This window comes from Diachasma alloeum, unplaced genomic scaffold (genome assembly GCF_001412515.2).
Source record: "Diachasma alloeum isolate Michigan unplaced genomic scaffold, Dall2.0 Dall_scaffold_00865, whole genome shotgun sequence".
Lineage (NCBI taxonomy): Eukaryota > Metazoa > Arthropoda > Insecta > Hymenoptera > Braconidae > Diachasma > Diachasma alloeum.
Genome location: NW_021680986.1, coordinates 68,095 through 87,291, shown reverse-complemented (window position 1 = coordinate 87,291; position 19,197 = coordinate 68,095). Strand labels below are relative to the sequence as shown.

Here is a 19,197-nt window from a genome sequence, read left to right as displayed (position 1 = left end):
TTGGCCTTCTCGCCTCACGCGGTTTTAAATCATCTTTTTATTGATATTGCACACTGGCACGTAGATCAACGTATCACGAAATTATTTCAATGACAATGTCAAGGAGATAGAGATTTTTTTTATCAAGTGAAATAGGGAACTTGCATCAATTTTTTTGAATTTTTTAATCTCAAGTTTCGGCGGAAAAAAATTAAGCTTCGATTTATAAACTTTCGAAGAATTGCTCGTTAATTAATCATTATTAATAATAATAATTAATTTAATTATTGATAATAATTAATAGTAATTATTATTAATCACTGTTTAAGTCAACTCATCGCCCAGCTGAGTTTTTGCGGAATATTTCCGAATCTAAGGGAGATAGCGAAATTTTCGTGATTACATTTGTTGTAGCTCTTAATCAGCTCTACAAAAAAGGTTATAACAAAAATTTTGCTATCTCCCTCAGATTCCAAGATATCCATTGAAAACTGTCCAATAGTCAAAGTTGACTTGAGCCATTTCACCACTTGGCTACTGAATTATTATAAAATACCTAGGCAATATTTCTCCATAATTATTTCCGTTTAGCTATCTACGGATTATGTAGAATGGGTAAATATTGAAATTAGGGAAAACAGAACTCCATGCAAGCTCCCTATTGAGAGATGAGTTCAATCATTGATTTTTGTGAGGACCTTCTTTCTGAATCAAAACAAAAGCTTCGAAAAGGGCAAGCAACTCTGCAACCACCGAACTCATCCCCCCACTCAGCCCTAGAAATTTCATAATTTTCGTTTATAAAAAAAACAATTATTTCAACAAATTTATCGTACAATTTCTGTGTGTCAAGTTGAAAAAAAAAAGTTAAATAACAACAATGGCAGTGGATAATCCAGCCTTTCATCATTTTCCAGGGAATTCCCAAATAAATGTTGGAATTATACGAAAATTAATGCAAAAGGAATGTTCAAACTTGCCTTAAACTCAATAAAAATGCACGAACTAAAAGATAATTCGAGGCACGATCATTGCCATTATCAGACTCCTCATCAATCTAATGAATGCTCTCCCTATGCTTTTCTGGATTAAAGTACCAGTAATGAAAAGTCAGCTAGTATTTTTCACCGCACAACTACAATATGCGTTGAATTCATTTACGAAAAGTCTGTCGATACTGATTGATTACGTAAAACGTGAGACACTCGTTAAAATTGAGATATCATAAAACTTTTAATTTCCGGATTAGATTCGATTGTCAATAATATTAAGTCTTTCCATTAAATGCATCGTTTTATCATTAATTAAAATTAAGGAAACTAAAAAATAGTCACCTCAGGTGGGCATTTATCGTAGAATCAAGAGTGCCTCACTTATATTATAAGCAGTGTGCATTGCATTAATACTGTCTCTTATTTTCGAAAAATAATCACCCATGAGCGTCCTCATACCCTTGATTAATCAAATAATTAAATAGTTCAGTAGTGAAGTGGCAAAACAGGAGACAATTCTCAATTTCTCGTGATAAGAAATTGAATTGATTCGTCCTTTTCACAACTTCCCTACGAAATCGTGTTTTCCCCAAAAAAAAATCCTAATCACCAGAAATTAATGCACACTGCATCATTATATACAAAAATGGTTATACAATCATCCCTGAGGACATCTGGATGTCCTCGAATAATGAAAAAGCACATACATACAATTTCCCGTCGACTTCGCTCCGGGAGCTGTGTAATCTAGTAGTGATTCGATAGAACAGGAAAATTTATTGGCATCCAAAGGCGATGGCAAGACTGTCCTGAAGAAAACCTCTAGCTCCCACCGAAAAATTCACAATCTCTGAGATTGAGGATCTGTCCTGTCTTCCCACTTCACCAATGTCCAGACAGAAATTTGTGAGAGCGGTTGAAAGATTTTCCCGCCAATTCTATCTCCTCCATTCCGATTGGTCAGACGGACGCGCCCCCAAGTTGGTTATATTTCGTGGACTTCCCCGAAATTTAAAATATTTAAATGGCTGTCCTGTCACTCTCGAAAATATACCTTTTCCCGCCAATTCTATCTGCTCCATTCCGATTGGTCAGACGGACGCGCCCCCATGTTGGTTAGGTTTCGTGGACTTCCCCGAAATTTAAAATATTGGAATGGCTATCCTGTCCCTCTAAAAAAAATCTATCCGACCGATTCCTGATTCCTCTCGACTCCCAACCGCCCTCTGAAGAAAACCTCCCCGATAATGAATACACATACGTACGTAGATATTGACGTGAATGCGATACGTGAAAATGTTAATATAATAGAACTTTCAGTCGATTTCATCATTTTCATCAACAATATTAACGGAGTAAGCAACAAGATGAGCACTAATTTACTGCCAGCCACGTTGAAATGGCCTCCTAATACTCGATTGAAATACTCTATTGAATTCGGTTTCGTAAATACCTCCCCCAGCATCACTAATCTGAAAGTCAAAACGACTTGACTCGACTCCTGCTCTGCGAGTCCTTCGACTGACTCCTGGATGGCGTTGGAGTGGTGACAGGAGTGCCCGACGACGTCGGAGTGTCAACAGCTCTAGGTGGACGCGTGGGTTTTCGGCCAAAGCGAAAGAGTCGTCAGAAGAAGATGACCTCCTCCTCGAGGGGCGGTTGTGGCTCGGCCCTCTGTTGAGCCTGCGCTGATACCTCCGCCCGCTGATGTCCCTGATGATGAGAATGGGGATGGGAGTGCGATTGCGAGTGATGTAGATGATGAAACGACTCAGGAGGTGACTTGTTAATTCTCAATGATCGATTAAGCTGACAAGTATTTCCATTATTATGATTCCCAAGCTCCGGTGAGGAGTACGTGGAGGGATTGACAGTGGCAGGGCTGCTTGAAGTCCTGGAGTGCCTGTCGGGGCTGTTGTTGGTGCCTGTGCTGTGCCTCGTGCTGTTGTTGTTGCTACCACTGGCGAGTTTGAGGGGAAGCTGTTGTTTAACCGGAGGAAGACTGCTTGGAGCTTTCTGCTGATTAGTAGCACTGATGAGATTCAGGGGTATCCTCTTGGCATCTGGCAAGGACTTCCTCTGGAGGAGAGTGTCACCCCCCTGCGAGCCATGGCCATGGCCAGCAGCTGAAGGATTAGCGGTGGACGGAGCGACCAGAGAGACCCCCTGTCTCTCCAAAGCCTCCAGCCTCCGGTACAACTGATCCCTCTGCTGAGTGACATCCCTCTGCTCGGCCGCCAACTGCTCCCTCAACCTCGACAACTCATTCCTCTCCTCCTGCATCTGCATTTTCTCCTGCTGCGTCATCGCCCTGAACGCAGCCTTCTCCCGACTCAACTGATCCTGAAGATTGCGCAGCTCCTCCAGCTGACGATTGGAGTTCACCTTCTGATTCGTGGATTTTCCCATTCCTGATGAGCCAGACCAGTCCTTAGAGGCGTTCAACTGCGCTTGGAGGCTGTCAATCGTTGTCATCTGATTGGTTATTATGCATAGAAGTGTGTACACGTAATGGGAGAGTCTTATCGCCGCTAGCTGTTGATCCTTGTTGATCTCCGTGCCCTCCTCGTCAGTTCTCTCAGCTTTGTCCCTCGCTTTCAGCAGATCGCAGGGCTTTGGTGGAGGAATCACCGAGTGCAGCGCTGCCGAGTCCCTCCAGGGGTACCTCTCCTTATTATGATCGAACCCTGCGAAGGTCTCCGCTCTCCTGGGAACCGCCAGGGCCGGGGGTACGTAGGCCTCGCTGTGACGCTCCCCAGCTGAACTCAGACTTCTGGACAGCGATCCACCCCCAGCACTGAAGGACAGTGAACTCGCCAGTCTCGTCACCTCCTGCACAGCCACCACAACCTCCTGCCACAGTTGGGCTGAATCAGTTCCCTCGTTTCGCACTAGTCTCGTGTAATCAACGTCCTTCTCACTCCTCTCCACCTTGTCCCCTCGGCTCTCGTTGTCGTCGTTCTCGCTGCAGACACTGGCTGCATACAGCAGCCGCATCTGCAGCGCCAGCTTCTCCTCGAGGAGGAGGGCCTGCTCAGTGTCCTTTTTCCTGAGTTCACCGACGATTCCCAGGATGTGGGTCTCCTTGGCCTTGGCGATTTTCTGGCGCTCGTCAACCGTCAGCATTGACGAGGCAGAACTCCCCGAGCGCGATATATCACTGGATATTCCCATTCCCCTGTCGAAGCCGTCGCCCTCGCAGTCGTTCTCCGGTGGGCAAGACTCCACCGCCGCCCAGATCGACTGGATCCAGATCTGCCTGTCCTTCGGCTTCTGGACCTTCAGTTCAAACATCTCCGGGACTTTGGGATTGCTGCTGATCAGGTAGATACCACGCGACTCCTGACCCGCTTTCTCACGCACCAAGAGCTTCTGCAGGGACACAACGCCCGCTTTATTCTCAGGTACAAAGAACGCGTACTTCTGGTCGCGCGTCTCCGCGAGGAAGAACAGAATGTCGGACAGAACAACGACGACAACAGGCACTGTCTTGGCGCGGCCCTGCATCAGGTAGGCATTTCCCTCGAACTTCAGGACGCGATTTGACGCCATTAGATCGGACTTTTTGAACTTGGTGCCGCGGTGGGTGGCGAAGGACTTGGCGTCTATTCGATTGTAGATCTCGAGTTTTCGGTCTTCGCGCTCTTTGTTGGCGACGCAGGCGTCCACGTCGGCGAGGATCTCCTTGACGAGGCCGAGGGCCTTGCGCAGGTCGTCTTTCTCGTCGTTTGTCGTGGAGGTTTTGATCAGTGGCTCCACCAGGAGGGGGTACTTTGTCAGGCGTTGGGTCACGAAGAGAATGCACTCGGGGATTCCCTTCTTTTTGAGGAGGGGATTCGTCTGGCATTGGCGGACGAAGCGGGAGAAGCGCGGGTCGTTTCGAAGGTAGTATTTGTAGAAATCGACAGCGTCCCGGTGACGACTGCAGAATTCACCGTACGCGCTCTTCATGCGGGCCGCGGTTTCGTAAGAAAATTGCTCGACCAAAATGTCGGAGATGGTGGGGACAACGAGATTTGCTCGCTGGCGTTTGCGGAGTTTGAGGAGAAATTTCAAGTGAATGTCGATGAGATCGCGGAGACGCGGAAACATGCGCTCAATGTCGGGTGGGGTTAAACGAAAGTAACGGCGGAGGCCCTCGGCGAATATTCGCTCCATCGCGAGGAGCACCAGGCAGTGGTGCTTCTCGGTCAGGACGAACTCGTAGATGTGCTCTTGGCGTTTTACTTCGCGGTCATTGCCGTTTACCAGGCGCAGGGCGTCACTGCGACCGATTGCCGCACTCCAGGAGTCGGGCTCGTCACTGCCGAGACCGAGCTCGGGGTCTAGGCCCTCGATGTCACCGACTGACAGTTGGTGAACGTCGTCACCGAAGTCAAATTCCTCCCAGCCGCTGGAAGATAATTGTGGGGGTGCGTCATTTGGCGGTTTCAGGGGCCTGGAGATAATTCCAATTTTGGGGGGAGGTGAGTGGCCATTTTCGGGGGATTGATGAGCTGAAGCATTTCGCTAAATCCTGTTGGGATGAAAATTCAGAAGCGGAAAAGTGCTTCAAGTTGACTTTCATTATTGGCCAGCTTTCGATGAATATCTCGGAATCTAAAGGGGGCAGCAAAATTCTGGTTCAGACTTTTTTGTTGAGCGAATTGAGGGGACAAAAAAGGTCATTATGAAAATTTCGTTATTTGGGGGCGTCTTTTCGAAATTACTATATTTTTAGGAATTAGCCGAAATTTTTTCAATTTTCATTTTTTACTATTCTTTGATTTTCAACAGACAACGTAATGCAACTCAATTTAACCACTGAACCAAGACATTAATGATTAATATCGTACAAAGATTCAATTTGTTTTTATATTAACAATTATGAGAGATCAATAATTTAGGACTAATAGTTGTTTTTTAAAGGATTTTTCGTGCTTTAATATTTTGTTTGAATTGTTGACATTTCAATTAACGACAATAATTAATAATAATTTAATCCTTTTGGCGTGTATTTAAATCTGAGCAGTTGAAAAGACATGGATTCCGTTATTTTCCCTAAATTCAGAGATATTCCTCAAAAACTTGAACCCTTTTACCGCTTCACTACTGAATTGCATTACCCAATTATTTCTGTGAGACAATTGAACTGAAATTTGCAGTTTCCATTCATTCTTCCCTGAAATTCTGAATTTTCAATTACGAAATTCCTTGAAATTCCAGTGTACCGCTACCATGTGATAAAAATATCCAAGAAGTGTATCAAATATTTCAGCCAATAATTTCAAAGTCTACGATGAAATACTACAAGAGGAAATTTCCCTATCGAATCACCAATTTTCCCCCGAAAATTCATGAAAAGGTCACATGCATTATCGAATTTGCCTTCCCCCCGAGTGCTTTCAAACATTAATGAAATGTTTACAACACGAAAAATCAAATTACCTGACAATATCACGTTGTCCTTCGCCATCCTTCTCCTCGCTGATCGATTGGCTGTAAAAAAAAAACTCTCAGCGTGAATATCCTCTCCTCACCTCGAGAAAACCTGATTAATTTCCTAAAAACTAATAAACTTGGTGCCTCCCTTCCTAAAAAGCATTCATCCACGTGAGTCTTTCCTCACCAATGTCTTTTCATTAACAGTCAAGCTCCACTTGACCGCCACAGTCAATCATAAAATCACTTCAATCGTTCACACATACGTCCCATTAGTGTCGGCACACGGTACCACTTAAACATATCACTGGGAGATTCCCAAATTTTATCGAAAAGTGCAACACAAAATTGAGGAAAAATACACGAATTAAGCAAAGCAAAGCAGTTGTCGTCCTCAGAGGCTCAATCACCCTTTCACTAGAGTATTGAACGGACAGTTCGACTAGTACGTAAAGTAGTGAACGAATAATAAAAATAATAATAGTGAAATTGCAACAAATTAACGAAACAAGCAGGTGGTTCTCAAGCTCAGGCAGGGCAGGACATATTTTATATCATTTCTATCGTTTAAATCGCTCAATATAAACATCAAGTGCCAATTCAGATCGGTCTCCATCCTGACGATGTTGTGCGGATGACAGAGTGAACATTTTGTTGGAAGAAATGAGAAGAATTGAGGGCTTGTAATATTTTTTAATTCTGTTGCGATGAGTTAATTTCACCTAAAGATCAGTTTTGCAGAAAACCTCAGAAATATTTTCCAAAAATTGATCTTCGCGTGAAGTTGACAGATTCTGTCTCATCACTTCACCATTTAATTCACAATAATTCCCATCAGTTCCCTGTTACAACAAAAAATAATGGAAAACAAATAAACAACTAGCAACACCAATTCCACGACGAGTTGAGTAGATTCATTGAAATATCATCTCAGAACACAGTTAGAATCAACAGTAATAACTGATTACACGTGATGGATAAGAACCTATGTATCGACAGTAGAAAAAAATAATAATAACGAGAATAGACACAATTTTGTGATTATTATTTTGGGACGACTTACTTGACTCCGAGCTTTGTGGCGACACGCCGCCAAGGGCTGTAGTTTGTCACCGTTTTCTTGTTGCTAATTTCCCTTTTACCGTTGATATCGAATACAGTTGGCAATCGGGAGGGAATGCACGGAGGAAGGAGAAAGCACACACTGCATTAGCGTAACTTGACGCATTTTATTTTTCTTTCGTTTCGTTTTGAATGATTTTACCCCATTCGGTCATTTTCGTTCATTCAATTGCACTCGATATGGAACTTGCATGAGGTTTTCTTGATTTTGTTATTTAATTTTGTGATTAAAACCCCAATAGAACAGATTTTCTTCAAAAAGTGCAATTTTTCAAGATTTTTAATCAATTATTCTAAATTATGTCGAACATATGCCCCAATACTTCTTTATATTTTGATATTCACCTGAATGCACATATAGGAGAATGAAAAAAACAGCTCCATGCAAGCTCCCTATTCCACATTTTCCCTTCCTGCACCATAATCCCATATTTTTTAATTAGTGTAGCTCTAGTCTGAACTCATGTGAATATATCCAGCCAAAAATAACGAGAGTAATGATGTAATTGAATTGTCTGAGTAACGCGATATTTCAAAAGCACCATAGACCTGGCTACACGCAACTACACAAGGACGATTAATAAATTAATAAATAATTATGTAAATATCTGCCGCTCTATTAATTTCATCTTGCAAAAATTGGTAAAAATTAATGTTGGTAAAAGCTCCTGAGCCAGCCTGAGCCTCGGAGTGATTGATAAATGAATTCCCTCACTGAAATTCAGTTGCAAAAGGGCGGGAATACGAGTCAATTCTTCAAAAATTCTCAAAATCTTGAAATCTATTGAAAATGAAAGAATTTCGATGGAAAATTCTCATTTTCATATTCATTATTTCCTTATTTCCCTGAGATTTTGACAATATTCAGCACAAATTGACTTCACAACGAAAAAACAATTAATTTTTTCGTGAACTTGTCAAAGTCGATGAATTTTTTTTAACGTGAAAAAAACGATTGAATTTTTTATTCAGTTTTTCTTTATGTTTAAAACTCCGAGCTTCCTTCTGGCCGTGCGTCGGCAGCGTGCGAGACTTGGACCATAGACACGAAGACTCGATGCAATATATTAATCGTATAATTGTTAAAAAGTCAATGTTTTTCTCAATTTAATTGCAAAAACTCACCTGTTTGTACCGGTTGAACTTGACGGGGGTAATGAGACAGTGGAGCCCCTCTTGACGTGCCCACTGCTCGTCACTATTGACACACTTGACATTGACTTTGTAGAGCCCTTGTGGGAGTTATTCTTCGACTTGACACAATCGCTTGGCATCTGGTCCTTGCATGACTGGTTCTGGTGAACCATTACTCCACAGACTGTCGAGTGGATAATAATTCAATTACATCAACAAATCGGTGAAATCATTTCCTCGAAAGAATCTCAAGCCAATTTCTAAAACTTCAAGTAAAATTGAGATGTTTCAAGTGATTTGTACTCACTCTCACAGTGCAGAACTGATTTATTTCCAAACTGTTTCATGCAATAATCACAAACGTAATTTCCCTGGACACTCATTGCCACCCAGTGGTGAGTCTGTTGACTAGGCTTCTTACCACTCTTATCCTGTACAGAAAATGCACTGAATAAAATAACTAAATACAGGCCAAAACAAAATGGCAAATGAAAAGGGGAAAAAAAATTGTTGATGAGTCGTCGAGAGAGAACAAAACGATAAAAATAATAATATTGATGAATCCCTCAGGTGTATTAGAGTGACAAAGGATCTAAAAATACCCTTTAAATGAACGTCCATTCTCTGATAAAACAATGATAAATCCATTAAAACAGAACACACCTTTTTCTTCCTGAAGAACAACGATCCCCGCTTTCTCCGGGTTTTCTCCGAGTGATGATCATCGTACACCGCTCCACTGTAATCACGAATATTCCGTGGTAAATATCCAAAATAAATGGCCGATTTATTTCAAATTCAAATGGAGTAATGAAAAATTGCAAGCATTAAGCCCTCATTATGCTTAACAAAAGCCTAAACATAAATATCGAGAGATGAAATAAATAACACTGAGATATTTGGGTGATTGAACTGACCATTTCCAAGATGACGAAATGTATATCATTGAAATATCTAGGGTACTCACTCGGTCATGAGCTCGTCGAGGGAAGTTTGGGCATTGAGGGAACCCTCACGAATAATATCACCATGATATGCATGACTGTGGGGTGGATCCTCGGTCTCAGTTTCACTTCCACTACCTTTCTCGTTTGGTTCGTGTCTTCTGCTGTCATGCACGATTGTTGCAAAATTTTTCAGTGCAATACACACACAAATCACATACATACTATTTTTCACTAAATTTCTTTTTGGTGAATTAATGTACAGAGATAAATAATGAAGACATTGCCGATTTCATCGGCAGCTTTGGCTAGTTTTACTTGTTTCATTGGTGATTATAGTGAGTTGCTGTCGTGAGTTTTAGTCTATTTTATTGCATACTGACATGCCAAAGACTCTAGCTGTGCGACAAACTGTGGTATTGTGATTAATATTTTGTTGCAGTAGCGAAGTCGTTTTAATAATTAGTTATTTGCGTCGAAAATGAGTGGGTCCAGGGGAAAATGTTGAAGAGGATTTTTGTGGAAAATCAAATTCCCAACATTTAAAAAGATGAATAATTGAATTATTAAATTATTCATTTTGCCACGTCACTACTGGCTTCATAAATAATGAAGACTGTAGATTTCATCAGCAGCTTTGGCTAGTTTTACTTGTTTCTTTGGTGATTATAGTGAGTTGTACTTTGCTTTTCTGCATACTGACATGCCAAAGACTAGCTGTGCGACAAACTGTGGAATCGTGATTAATATTTTGTTGCAGTAGCGAAATCGTTTTAATAATTAGTGATTTATCTCGAGAATGAAAGGATCCAGGGAAAAATATTGAAAAGGATTTTTCTAAAAAATGACATTTCCAACGAAAAAATTCCTCCCAGAGATAATGCAACATTTAAAAATATAAAAAATTGAATTATTAATTTTGCCACTTCACTACTGACTTCATAAATAATGAAGACTGTAGATTTCATCAGCAGCTTTGGCTAATTTTACTTGTTTCTTTGGTGATTATAGTGAGTTGTAGTTTGCTTTTCTGCATACTGACATGCCAAAGACTAGCTGTGCGACAAACTGTGGAATCGTGATTAATATTTTGTTGCAGTAGCGAAATCGTTTTAATAATTAGTGATTTATCTCGAGAATGAAAGGATCCAGGGAAAAATATTGAAAAGGATTTTTCTAAAAAATGACATTTCCAACGAAAAAATTCCTCCCAGAGATAATGCAACATTTATAAATATAAAAAATTGAATTATTAATTTTGCCACTTCACTACTGGCTTCATAAATAATAAAGACTGTAGATTTCATCAGCAGCTTTGGATAGATTTACTTGTTTCTTTAGTGATTATAGTGAGTTGTAGTTTGCTTTTCTGCATACTGACATGCCAAAGTCTAGCTGTGCGACAAACTATGGAATCGTGATTAATATTTTGTTGCAGTAGCGAAATCGTTTTAATAATTAGTGATTTATCTCGAGGATGAGAGGATCCAGGAGAAAATATTGAAAAGGATTTTGCTAAAAAATGACATTTCCAACGAAAAAATTCCTCCCAGAGATAATGCAACATTTAAAAATATAAAAAATTGAATCATTCATTTCACCACTTCACTACTGACTTCATCCTCTAAAAAATGTAGATAAAATTCGTATCAATAGCGAATTAGGCACAGCAAACCCATAGATATATGAAATAAAAATCTGTCATTGGATTTAATGTCAACTTACGTGGCTAGAGAAGGCGTTGTCCTTGTTCCCTCTAGAGGTGCTTGCCCTGGTGGACCGATGATTGATGGAGTGGAGATGGATTTCTGGAGTGGTAAACGTGATCCTGTCACTCCCGGCAACAGGTTCACAGTCTCTGTTAGTCTTTGGCTTACTCGTTTCACTGCTGATTTGTGTGGGTCAATCTGAAATGTTTCCACAGTGCATTTTCCTCAATTTTTTATTTAAAAAAATGATTGATGATGGAGATTAATTCGAGGTAAACACGAATATTTGGTGAATGAGGATTTTTTCACGGATCATATTCTGAATTATAAAAAAAAGGATTTGTTCATTGGGAAAACGAGAAGAAATTTTTTTCGTAGAGAATTTTCTGCTTTGAAAAGGGAAATCTGTTGACGTTGTTCGGTAAAAATAATCATACAGCGGACTGTTATCAAGTAAATTAGGGTTTTATGATTTACCTGAACAAAGTCAGCTTCATTGAGCGAGTGAGTGCTGGTTTGAGATCTACAGGAGCGATTTGCCACACTAGCACATGCTGATGTCGATTTACCATCAATTTCGAGGTCCATTTCACTGTCAAGGCTACTTAGGCTGATACTTCGCTGTCGCTGAGAATGAAAAATCATAATGATTATGTATATTTTCCCATTAAATATGCAATTATCAAATAGTCATTCAATTTCAGTGAGTAAGCGTTTAAATTAAATCACGCAATTTCAGTTCACAATAGATTTTCGAAGAATGTCTCCTAATTAGGAGTTAATTATCCCGTATATCGAGATAATTGCTGAGTAAATGAGGGTAATCATGGCTGTCAAGATAGAAATTTAGTTCAAAATGTCGTTATTTTTGAAAATTAATTTTTTTAATTCTAATGTAGAAGATTTTTTCCGAAAATGACCTAGGTTATCGAGGATTCCCTCCTCTTTCTCATGTTGTAATCAATAACGCTCGTCAGACTCATGGAACATGAATTTAATCCTGACTGATCGATATTTAATGAACAGGAATAATTAATGAGAGTTTAATATTAAAAGCGTTCAACTGTGATTTTCACCATTTTCACTTGAAATTCAATTCTCGCTGTCACAAAGGCATCACTGAGCTATGAAACTGTGCATAATCCTTCACTTTATTCGGCTGAATCGACGAAATAATCCTTCCAGTCCATAAAACCGAAGGGAATTCACTGGCAAACCCCAGGGATCACCATCAGTCATGATTTATTAATTGTTTTTTTTACTCGTGTAGTTACGATTGAGCCGGAGACGAGGAATCGTAATGCATGAGATATATATAAACATAACAGGAAAGACAGGCTTCCGTTTCTAAACACTGAGACATCACTTTTTCCTCTATTAGTCATTTTTGTTAGAAATGAAAAATCATGAGTTTATTTTTATCAATCGCCGAAAAAATCGTTAGATCAGTTACTCCCGGGGGACTGAAGGACTTTTGAGGGCAGCCCTCATTGCTCTGTGAATTAATGCGAATTATTTTCGTTTTACTTGTCTCGGGGGTTTGCAAACATGTGCTGTGCAATTTTTTTTTCTACATCACAGGCATTTCACTGGCTTCTGCAAGCTTTTCTATGGAGGACGGATAGTTTGTAGTGAAAATCGATTAAGGAAAGAGTAGTCGAGATTGTTGAAGGAATTTTGGATCAAACAATTCTTTTTTCACGTGTCGCAATAAATTTAGGGGAAAATTTCAAGTCATTTTTTGTTGGAAATTCATTTCCACATTTTTTCTTCTAGAATCAATAATTTTTTAGATCAAATGCACAATTTGCATGTTCTGAATGCGAAATAAATGTAAAAATGAATGAAATCAGGAAATGTGAAAGTGAATTCTCTGAAACAAGAAATTAAAAAAAAATGACAGATTTGATTTACGACGTTCCAGCACTTCCCCATTAAATTAACTTCCCCAGCCCTGTCGTATGCCCTATTTTATGAATAATTGATTGCATGAAAAAGGCTAAGGTCGACACGTCCGTGCACGATTGATTTTCGCTTGCGGAAGGGTGATGTGTACTCCGAAATATTATTTCGCTATTCTCGATTATTTACAATTCCTTCAGTTGCCTGCGCCATTGAATATGGAAATTAACTGATAAAAAATTCAGAGATACAACGCGTGGGTGGAAGGAAACTCCAAGTGACACCTGAATTCTCTTAAAAAAACCACCGAGTCGGAATTAAATTACCCCAACTCCTCTACCTCAAATGCTCTTCAATTATGGAGTGGAAGACATCCTTTCTCCCTGAATGGGAGCCACCCTGCGACCTTTCTTATCAAGGAATTCCTCGCTTAACAAATTTCTCGCCCATAAAAAAATTAATCTGGAGAAGTTCTTGAGATAGACACCTAATTAGCAGAAATATTAAATGCGAAGACGTAATACGAGATAAAATCGACCCAGCAGTTTTTTTTTAAATAAATATTTCTGAATGCAGAGGAGATGAATTTTTAATATTTTTCTTGCAGCTCTCATTTTATTTTCAAAAAAGGTCTTCACAATAGTTTTTTTTTCCTTAAGGCTCGGGTGGATTATCTTTCGAACAGTATCTCGAATGTTTTTCCATCTTCATAACGTAAAATATATCACAATTTCCATAGGATTTTACATCACGCAGGAGTCCCTAAAATTATGATTGTGCAATCAAAAAAAGTAGAAAAAAATACTGATCATTTTCCTTCGAAAGAAGATCCTTTAAAAAACGTCTCAACAACTCCAAAAAATATTCCTCAAGAACTGCAAAAACCCCAACCAAAAAAACAATTACCAGTCCTCCAGCACTAGTGAATAATTGCATCAATTCTTGTTTAATGAATCATCACTGCATTCATAAAGTAAAATGATTCAATTCCAATTTTACTGAAGCTTCTTTTTCCCGTTTATTCGAATCCAAAAACTTTGGTTATTTCTCTTGGATTTAAGGCTTCCCCGCAAATATTTTGTTGTGAAGAATGAATTTTTTCGTTGGCTATTAATTTGATCATTGATAATCTAATGATTGTCTATTGTGGCAGGATTGGAAAACTGGGTCTGCATCATTCCTGAATAATTGCATCAATTCTTGTTCAATGAATCGTCACTGTATTCATAAAATAATTCACCCTATCGATTTTCCCGGAATAAATTGACTTCGTAAATTAAATGAAGCTGAAACTAGCGAAAGATTCGACAGCAGAAGATTTGTCGTGGGCGAATCTAGGGATGTGCAACCAATTACTCACCATATTCTGCGCCTGCAGATGATTCTGGACTCCACACCTGTGTCGATTCTGCCTGCTCTCCTCAAGATCAGTCCAGCTTCGCCTCCTGTCGACTCCCAGCATGCCTGGTGGCAGCTGTCCTTGTGGAAAATGAGTGGGTGAACTGTTGGTGGAGCAATTGGCCAGATCAGGATCAGAGCCAGGCGCCCTGTCCCCAGTGGCAGCTCTCCCCAGTGGTCCCAGCGATGGGCACGATGAACTCAGTCTCTGGAGATTCTCCGCCTGGGACAGCAGCCTGTAGCCCACAGTGCAGACAGTCAGGTCACGCATACGTTGGATGCTGTTGTGAATCTCGTTCAACTGCTGGAGATTGTCCTCCAGCACTGGGTAGTGCTTGGCCAGTCCTGGGGAGTGTGGGGTCACACTGATCGTTGGAACAAGGGGATTCTGCTGACTCCTGGTGATACCAAGGGAAGATGGGTTGCGTCGGTCATCACCACCCTCTGACATTGCCATATCGACGTTGTTATCTTTGGTATAATCAGCTGATTGGTGATGGGTTCCATCAATTGTCGAGCCAACTAGTTCACCGTTAACAGCTGATGCATGACTGCAGTCTGTGTGCTCTGAGTTCAGGTAGTCTGTCACTACGTCCTCGTCACTGTCTTCGCCACTGTTTGGACATTCATCTGGAAATTGCGATTTTACGTGAATTTCTTGGGGAGTAACGACGACCGAAATTATGAAATTAAATAGAATTAGAACTTCCGGGGGTTGTTTATGATCTTTTAATGGTGGGATTGGATTAGGAGGAATATGAGGGGATTGGACGTGAAAACATATCTCGAAAATGAGGCCAAACTTGTTGAGTCTCACGCAGCCAATTTTGATTATTGACCAGTTTTCAATGAATATCTCGGAATCTAAGGGAGATAGCAAAATTTTTATTATAACCTTTTTTGTAGAGCCGATTGAGAGCTACAACAAATGTGATCACGAAAATTTCGCTATCTCCCTTAGATTCGGAAGTATTCATCAAAAACTCAACTATTCCCTCGATTCGAAAATGTCTTTGTTAATTTATTAAAATATCCGTAAATCGAGTGATTCTAGGGAAAATCATCAGAGGATATTTTTTCTAGAGAATCAAATTCCCCACAAAAAATGTATTTCGATATTTTCTCCTCAGATGACTCATTCTCCAGATAATTCCATAATAAACTTATTGCGCAAAATTAACTTCGGTGGAAGTTGTGGACAATTCAGTTCAGCAGATGGGAATGAAAAAATTTATGAATGTCTTGTGCAGGGGAGTGCGATGAGGACGTGAAGTTTGGGGGATGGCTCTTCCGTTCTCGAGCGAGTTGGGAAAGAAAGAAGACTTGAGATATTGTTGTGGAGCAGCTGGGGAAATTTCCGGTTGCAAAGTCACCCTGACGACCCATTTATCTGCTCTAGTTATTGAAGGTATGAATAGAGAATGTTCTGCACCTTGATAACCTTCTCTCTATTCTCCAGGGGACATTCTCCTGGTTTTTCCCGGGAAAACCTGTCTTCGAACGTTCGACATTCTCGTGGATTTTCAAGTGTTCGGGGGTGGACTATTGGGTCTGCGGACCTTGAGGGGTATTTGAAAATGGTCTCATTGGAGATCAGCTGGGATATTTTCTTCGTTTTTCCCGTATTCCTGAGGAAAAATGGTACGGGAAAAATATGTCAAACAGGATCGCTCCACAAAAGGAAATTTCACAAGGATTTCGCTAGTTTTCGAAATATCAAACGAAAATCGTGACTTCCAGTCGATTTATTCCCTTCTATCACTTCTCCCCTGATTGTTTTATTGCATCTCCTCACAGAGTGGACTCAAATGGATCTCCAGTCTGTATTTTTCGCCGGAAATTCCCCCAGCTTTTCAACGAAAATACATTTAAATCCCCGGCTCTCACTCCTCCGATGGAATTTATCGAAAAAAGATCAAAGAGAAAATTCAGCGAGTGCTGCATGATTAATCTTTTGTGCTGGTGTTTTGATTCTGATTATAGTCTCAGTCTTTTTCCGATACTCTCACATTTTGCTCCGGGGATGGAAAACAAGGGAACAATTGCAGTGTATAGGTACAACGTCTATCAAGTATTTTCGTATTAACAGAGTGGAAGTATCTACAATGGAAAACCAGGTCACTTTGATGCATTCAGTGGGAAGTTGAATCGTTATCGAGATTCTCAACATTTTGATTATTATTTTCTGTCGTGACAGGATTGGAAAACTGGGTCTGCATCACTCCTGGATAATTGCATCAATTCTTGTTTAATTAATCGTCTCTGTATTCAGAAAATAATTCACTTTATCTATCGATTTTCAAAGAATAAATTGAATTTGTAAACTAATTCGTAAAATGAAATGATTCAATTCCAATTTTACTGCGGCTTCCTTTTCTTGTTTATTTGAATCCAAAAACTTTAGTTATTTCTCTTGGATTTGAAGATATTTTACAGATAAGTAAAACTTCATCGCAAATTTTTTTTTTTAAGAATGAATTTTTTTCGTTGGCTATTAATTTTATTATTGATTTGATTATTTTGTATTGTGATAGGGAAAACTGTATTGTTTTCATAGAATAAGAAACTCTACTTATGGATTTTCAAAGAATAAATTGAATTCGTGAACTAATTCATAAAATAAAATGATTCAATTCCAATTTTATTGCTTCTTTTTTTCGTTTATTCGAATCCAAAATCTATTGTTATTTCTCTTGGATTTGAAGATATTTACAGAGAAGTAAAACTTTATCGCAAATATTTTTTTGTGAAGAATGAATTTTTTTCGTTGATTATTAATTTGATTATTGATTATTTGATGATTTTCTATTGTAACAGGATTGGAAAACTGGATCTGCATCATTCCTGAATAATTATATCAATTCTTGTTTAATTAATCGTCACTGTATTCATAAAATAATTCATTTCATCTATCGAATTTAAAGAATAAATTGAATTCGTAAACTAATTCGTAAAATAAAATGATTCAATTCCAATTTTACTGCGGCTTCTTTTTCCTGTTTATTCGAATCCAAAAACTTAAGTTATTTCTCTTGGATTTGAAGATATTTACAGAGAAGTAAAGTGTCATCGCAAATATTTTTTTGTGAAGAATGAATTTTTCTCGTTAGCTATCAATTTAATTATTGATTATTTGATGATTTTCTGTTGTGACAGGATTGGAAAACTGGGTCTGCATAATTCCTGAACAATTGCATCAATTCTTGTCTAATTAATCGTCACTGTATTCATAAAATAATTCACTATCGATTTTCACAGAATAAATTGAATTCGTAAATTAAACGAAGCTGAAACTAGCGAAAGATTCGACAGCAGAAGATTTGTCTCAGGCGAATCTCGAGGTGTGCAAATGTTTTTAAGTAATGTACAAACTCTGTCGCACTTGACAAACATTTGTACATGATTATTCTACTCTCCCACACTTAAATATCCTAAATTGAATTTTCCGCTGGCGAATATTCTGCTAGTTTCAGCTTCATGTAAATGAACTCGTAAAATAAAATGAGTCAATTCCAATTTTACATCACTATTTCTCTTAATTCCTTCAAATCCAAAAACTTTTGTCATTTCTCTTGACTTTGGCGATATTTACAGAGAACTAAGGCTTCATTTATTCGCTATACCACTGCGTAAAAAACGTCTCAAATCATTTTTATTTCCAAAAAACCTAAATGTCCGCTAAAAACCGAATTCACCTCTTCCCCCAATTATTCTCCACTATTCAGTTCACCGTCAATAATTCCGTCGATTAAACCAAAAACAAAGAGAACGTCCACAATTCATCATTCACGAGATCATCGTCAATAAACATGAACCCCCTCAACAGACTAATCCCCACATTTTTCCAGTAGAATCCTTTCCCTTGAAAAAAACACTCAACTAAAAATCCCAACAAAGCCTCCGACCGCAGCAATCGCTTATCACTCCCCCCTCCCCCTCCCCCAAAATTAATGCTCCCAACAATTACCTCGTCACTGATAAAACCTCGCGAGAACTGTTGCTTTCGACCATTTCCATTCCCAACGAAAAAAAACCCTCGCAATAACGAATTGATCCACGACCTCGAACCCACACAGCAATACACCCCCTCTCGGATATTTGCAACCCCTCGAGCAGTGCACGGGGCAGTGAAGAGCGAGCCAAACCCACCCAACCCCACCTCCATCCTGGGAAATCCTTGGACCAGCCCTAAATCTCCCGAAATAATTCCCCTCGATTTTTCCTCCCCGCGGCCCCCAAAAATCACAAAAAAATCCGTCCATCACATATTTTTAGGGGAGGTTGGGGTAAAATGGACACCTTTGACTTTTTTAAAAATATTAGTGACGGGTTGAAATGTTAATGAAATTTAATTTTTTTTTTTTTCAATACAAAAAACAATTCTTTCCCTTTGTGATGAGTGTTAGGGGAGGGTGGGGTAAAATGGACACTATAGACTGTTTAAAAATTATTCATAACTCAGAAACAAATTGATCAATTGAGCTCAATTTAGGCTCGTCATAAAGGGAAAAAATTGTTCTTTGTATTGAAAAAAAACTTATTGAATTTTATCGACATGTCAGCCCGTCATTAACATTTAAAATAAGTCAAAAGTGT

The 19,197-nt window shown here is 39.3% G+C and overlaps 1 protein-coding gene across 3 annotated transcripts in view; it reads right to left on the bottom strand.

Moving 5' to 3' along the window:
* Nucleotides 1-403: 403 nt before the first annotated feature.
* LOC107045029 (rho guanine nucleotide exchange factor 2) overlaps nucleotides 404-19,197 on the bottom strand; it is a 19,939-nt gene continuing 1,145 nt past the window's right edge. The window contains exons 2-10 of one of the 3 annotated variants that reach the window (XM_015267120.1): nucleotides 14,564-15,231; nucleotides 11,779-11,928; nucleotides 11,318-11,499; nucleotides 9,616-9,756; nucleotides 9,312-9,387; nucleotides 8,956-9,079; nucleotides 8,640-8,832; nucleotides 6,399-6,449; nucleotides 404-5,364 (exon numbers count right to left, since the gene is read on the bottom strand). In XM_015267120.1, the coding sequence (XP_015122606.1) occupies nucleotides 2,598-5,364; nucleotides 6,399-6,449; nucleotides 8,640-8,832; nucleotides 8,956-9,079; nucleotides 9,312-9,387; nucleotides 9,616-9,756; nucleotides 11,318-11,499; nucleotides 11,779-11,928; nucleotides 14,564-15,231 (4,352 nt within the window). In that variant the 3' untranslated portion in view covers nucleotides 404-2,597. The remainder of the gene's footprint in view (nucleotides 5,365-6,398; nucleotides 6,450-8,639; nucleotides 8,833-8,955; nucleotides 9,080-9,311; nucleotides 9,388-9,615; nucleotides 9,757-11,317; nucleotides 11,500-11,778; nucleotides 11,929-14,563; nucleotides 15,232-19,197) is intronic. The other 2 variants (XM_015267121.1, XM_015267122.1) reach the window with 2 other exon arrangements.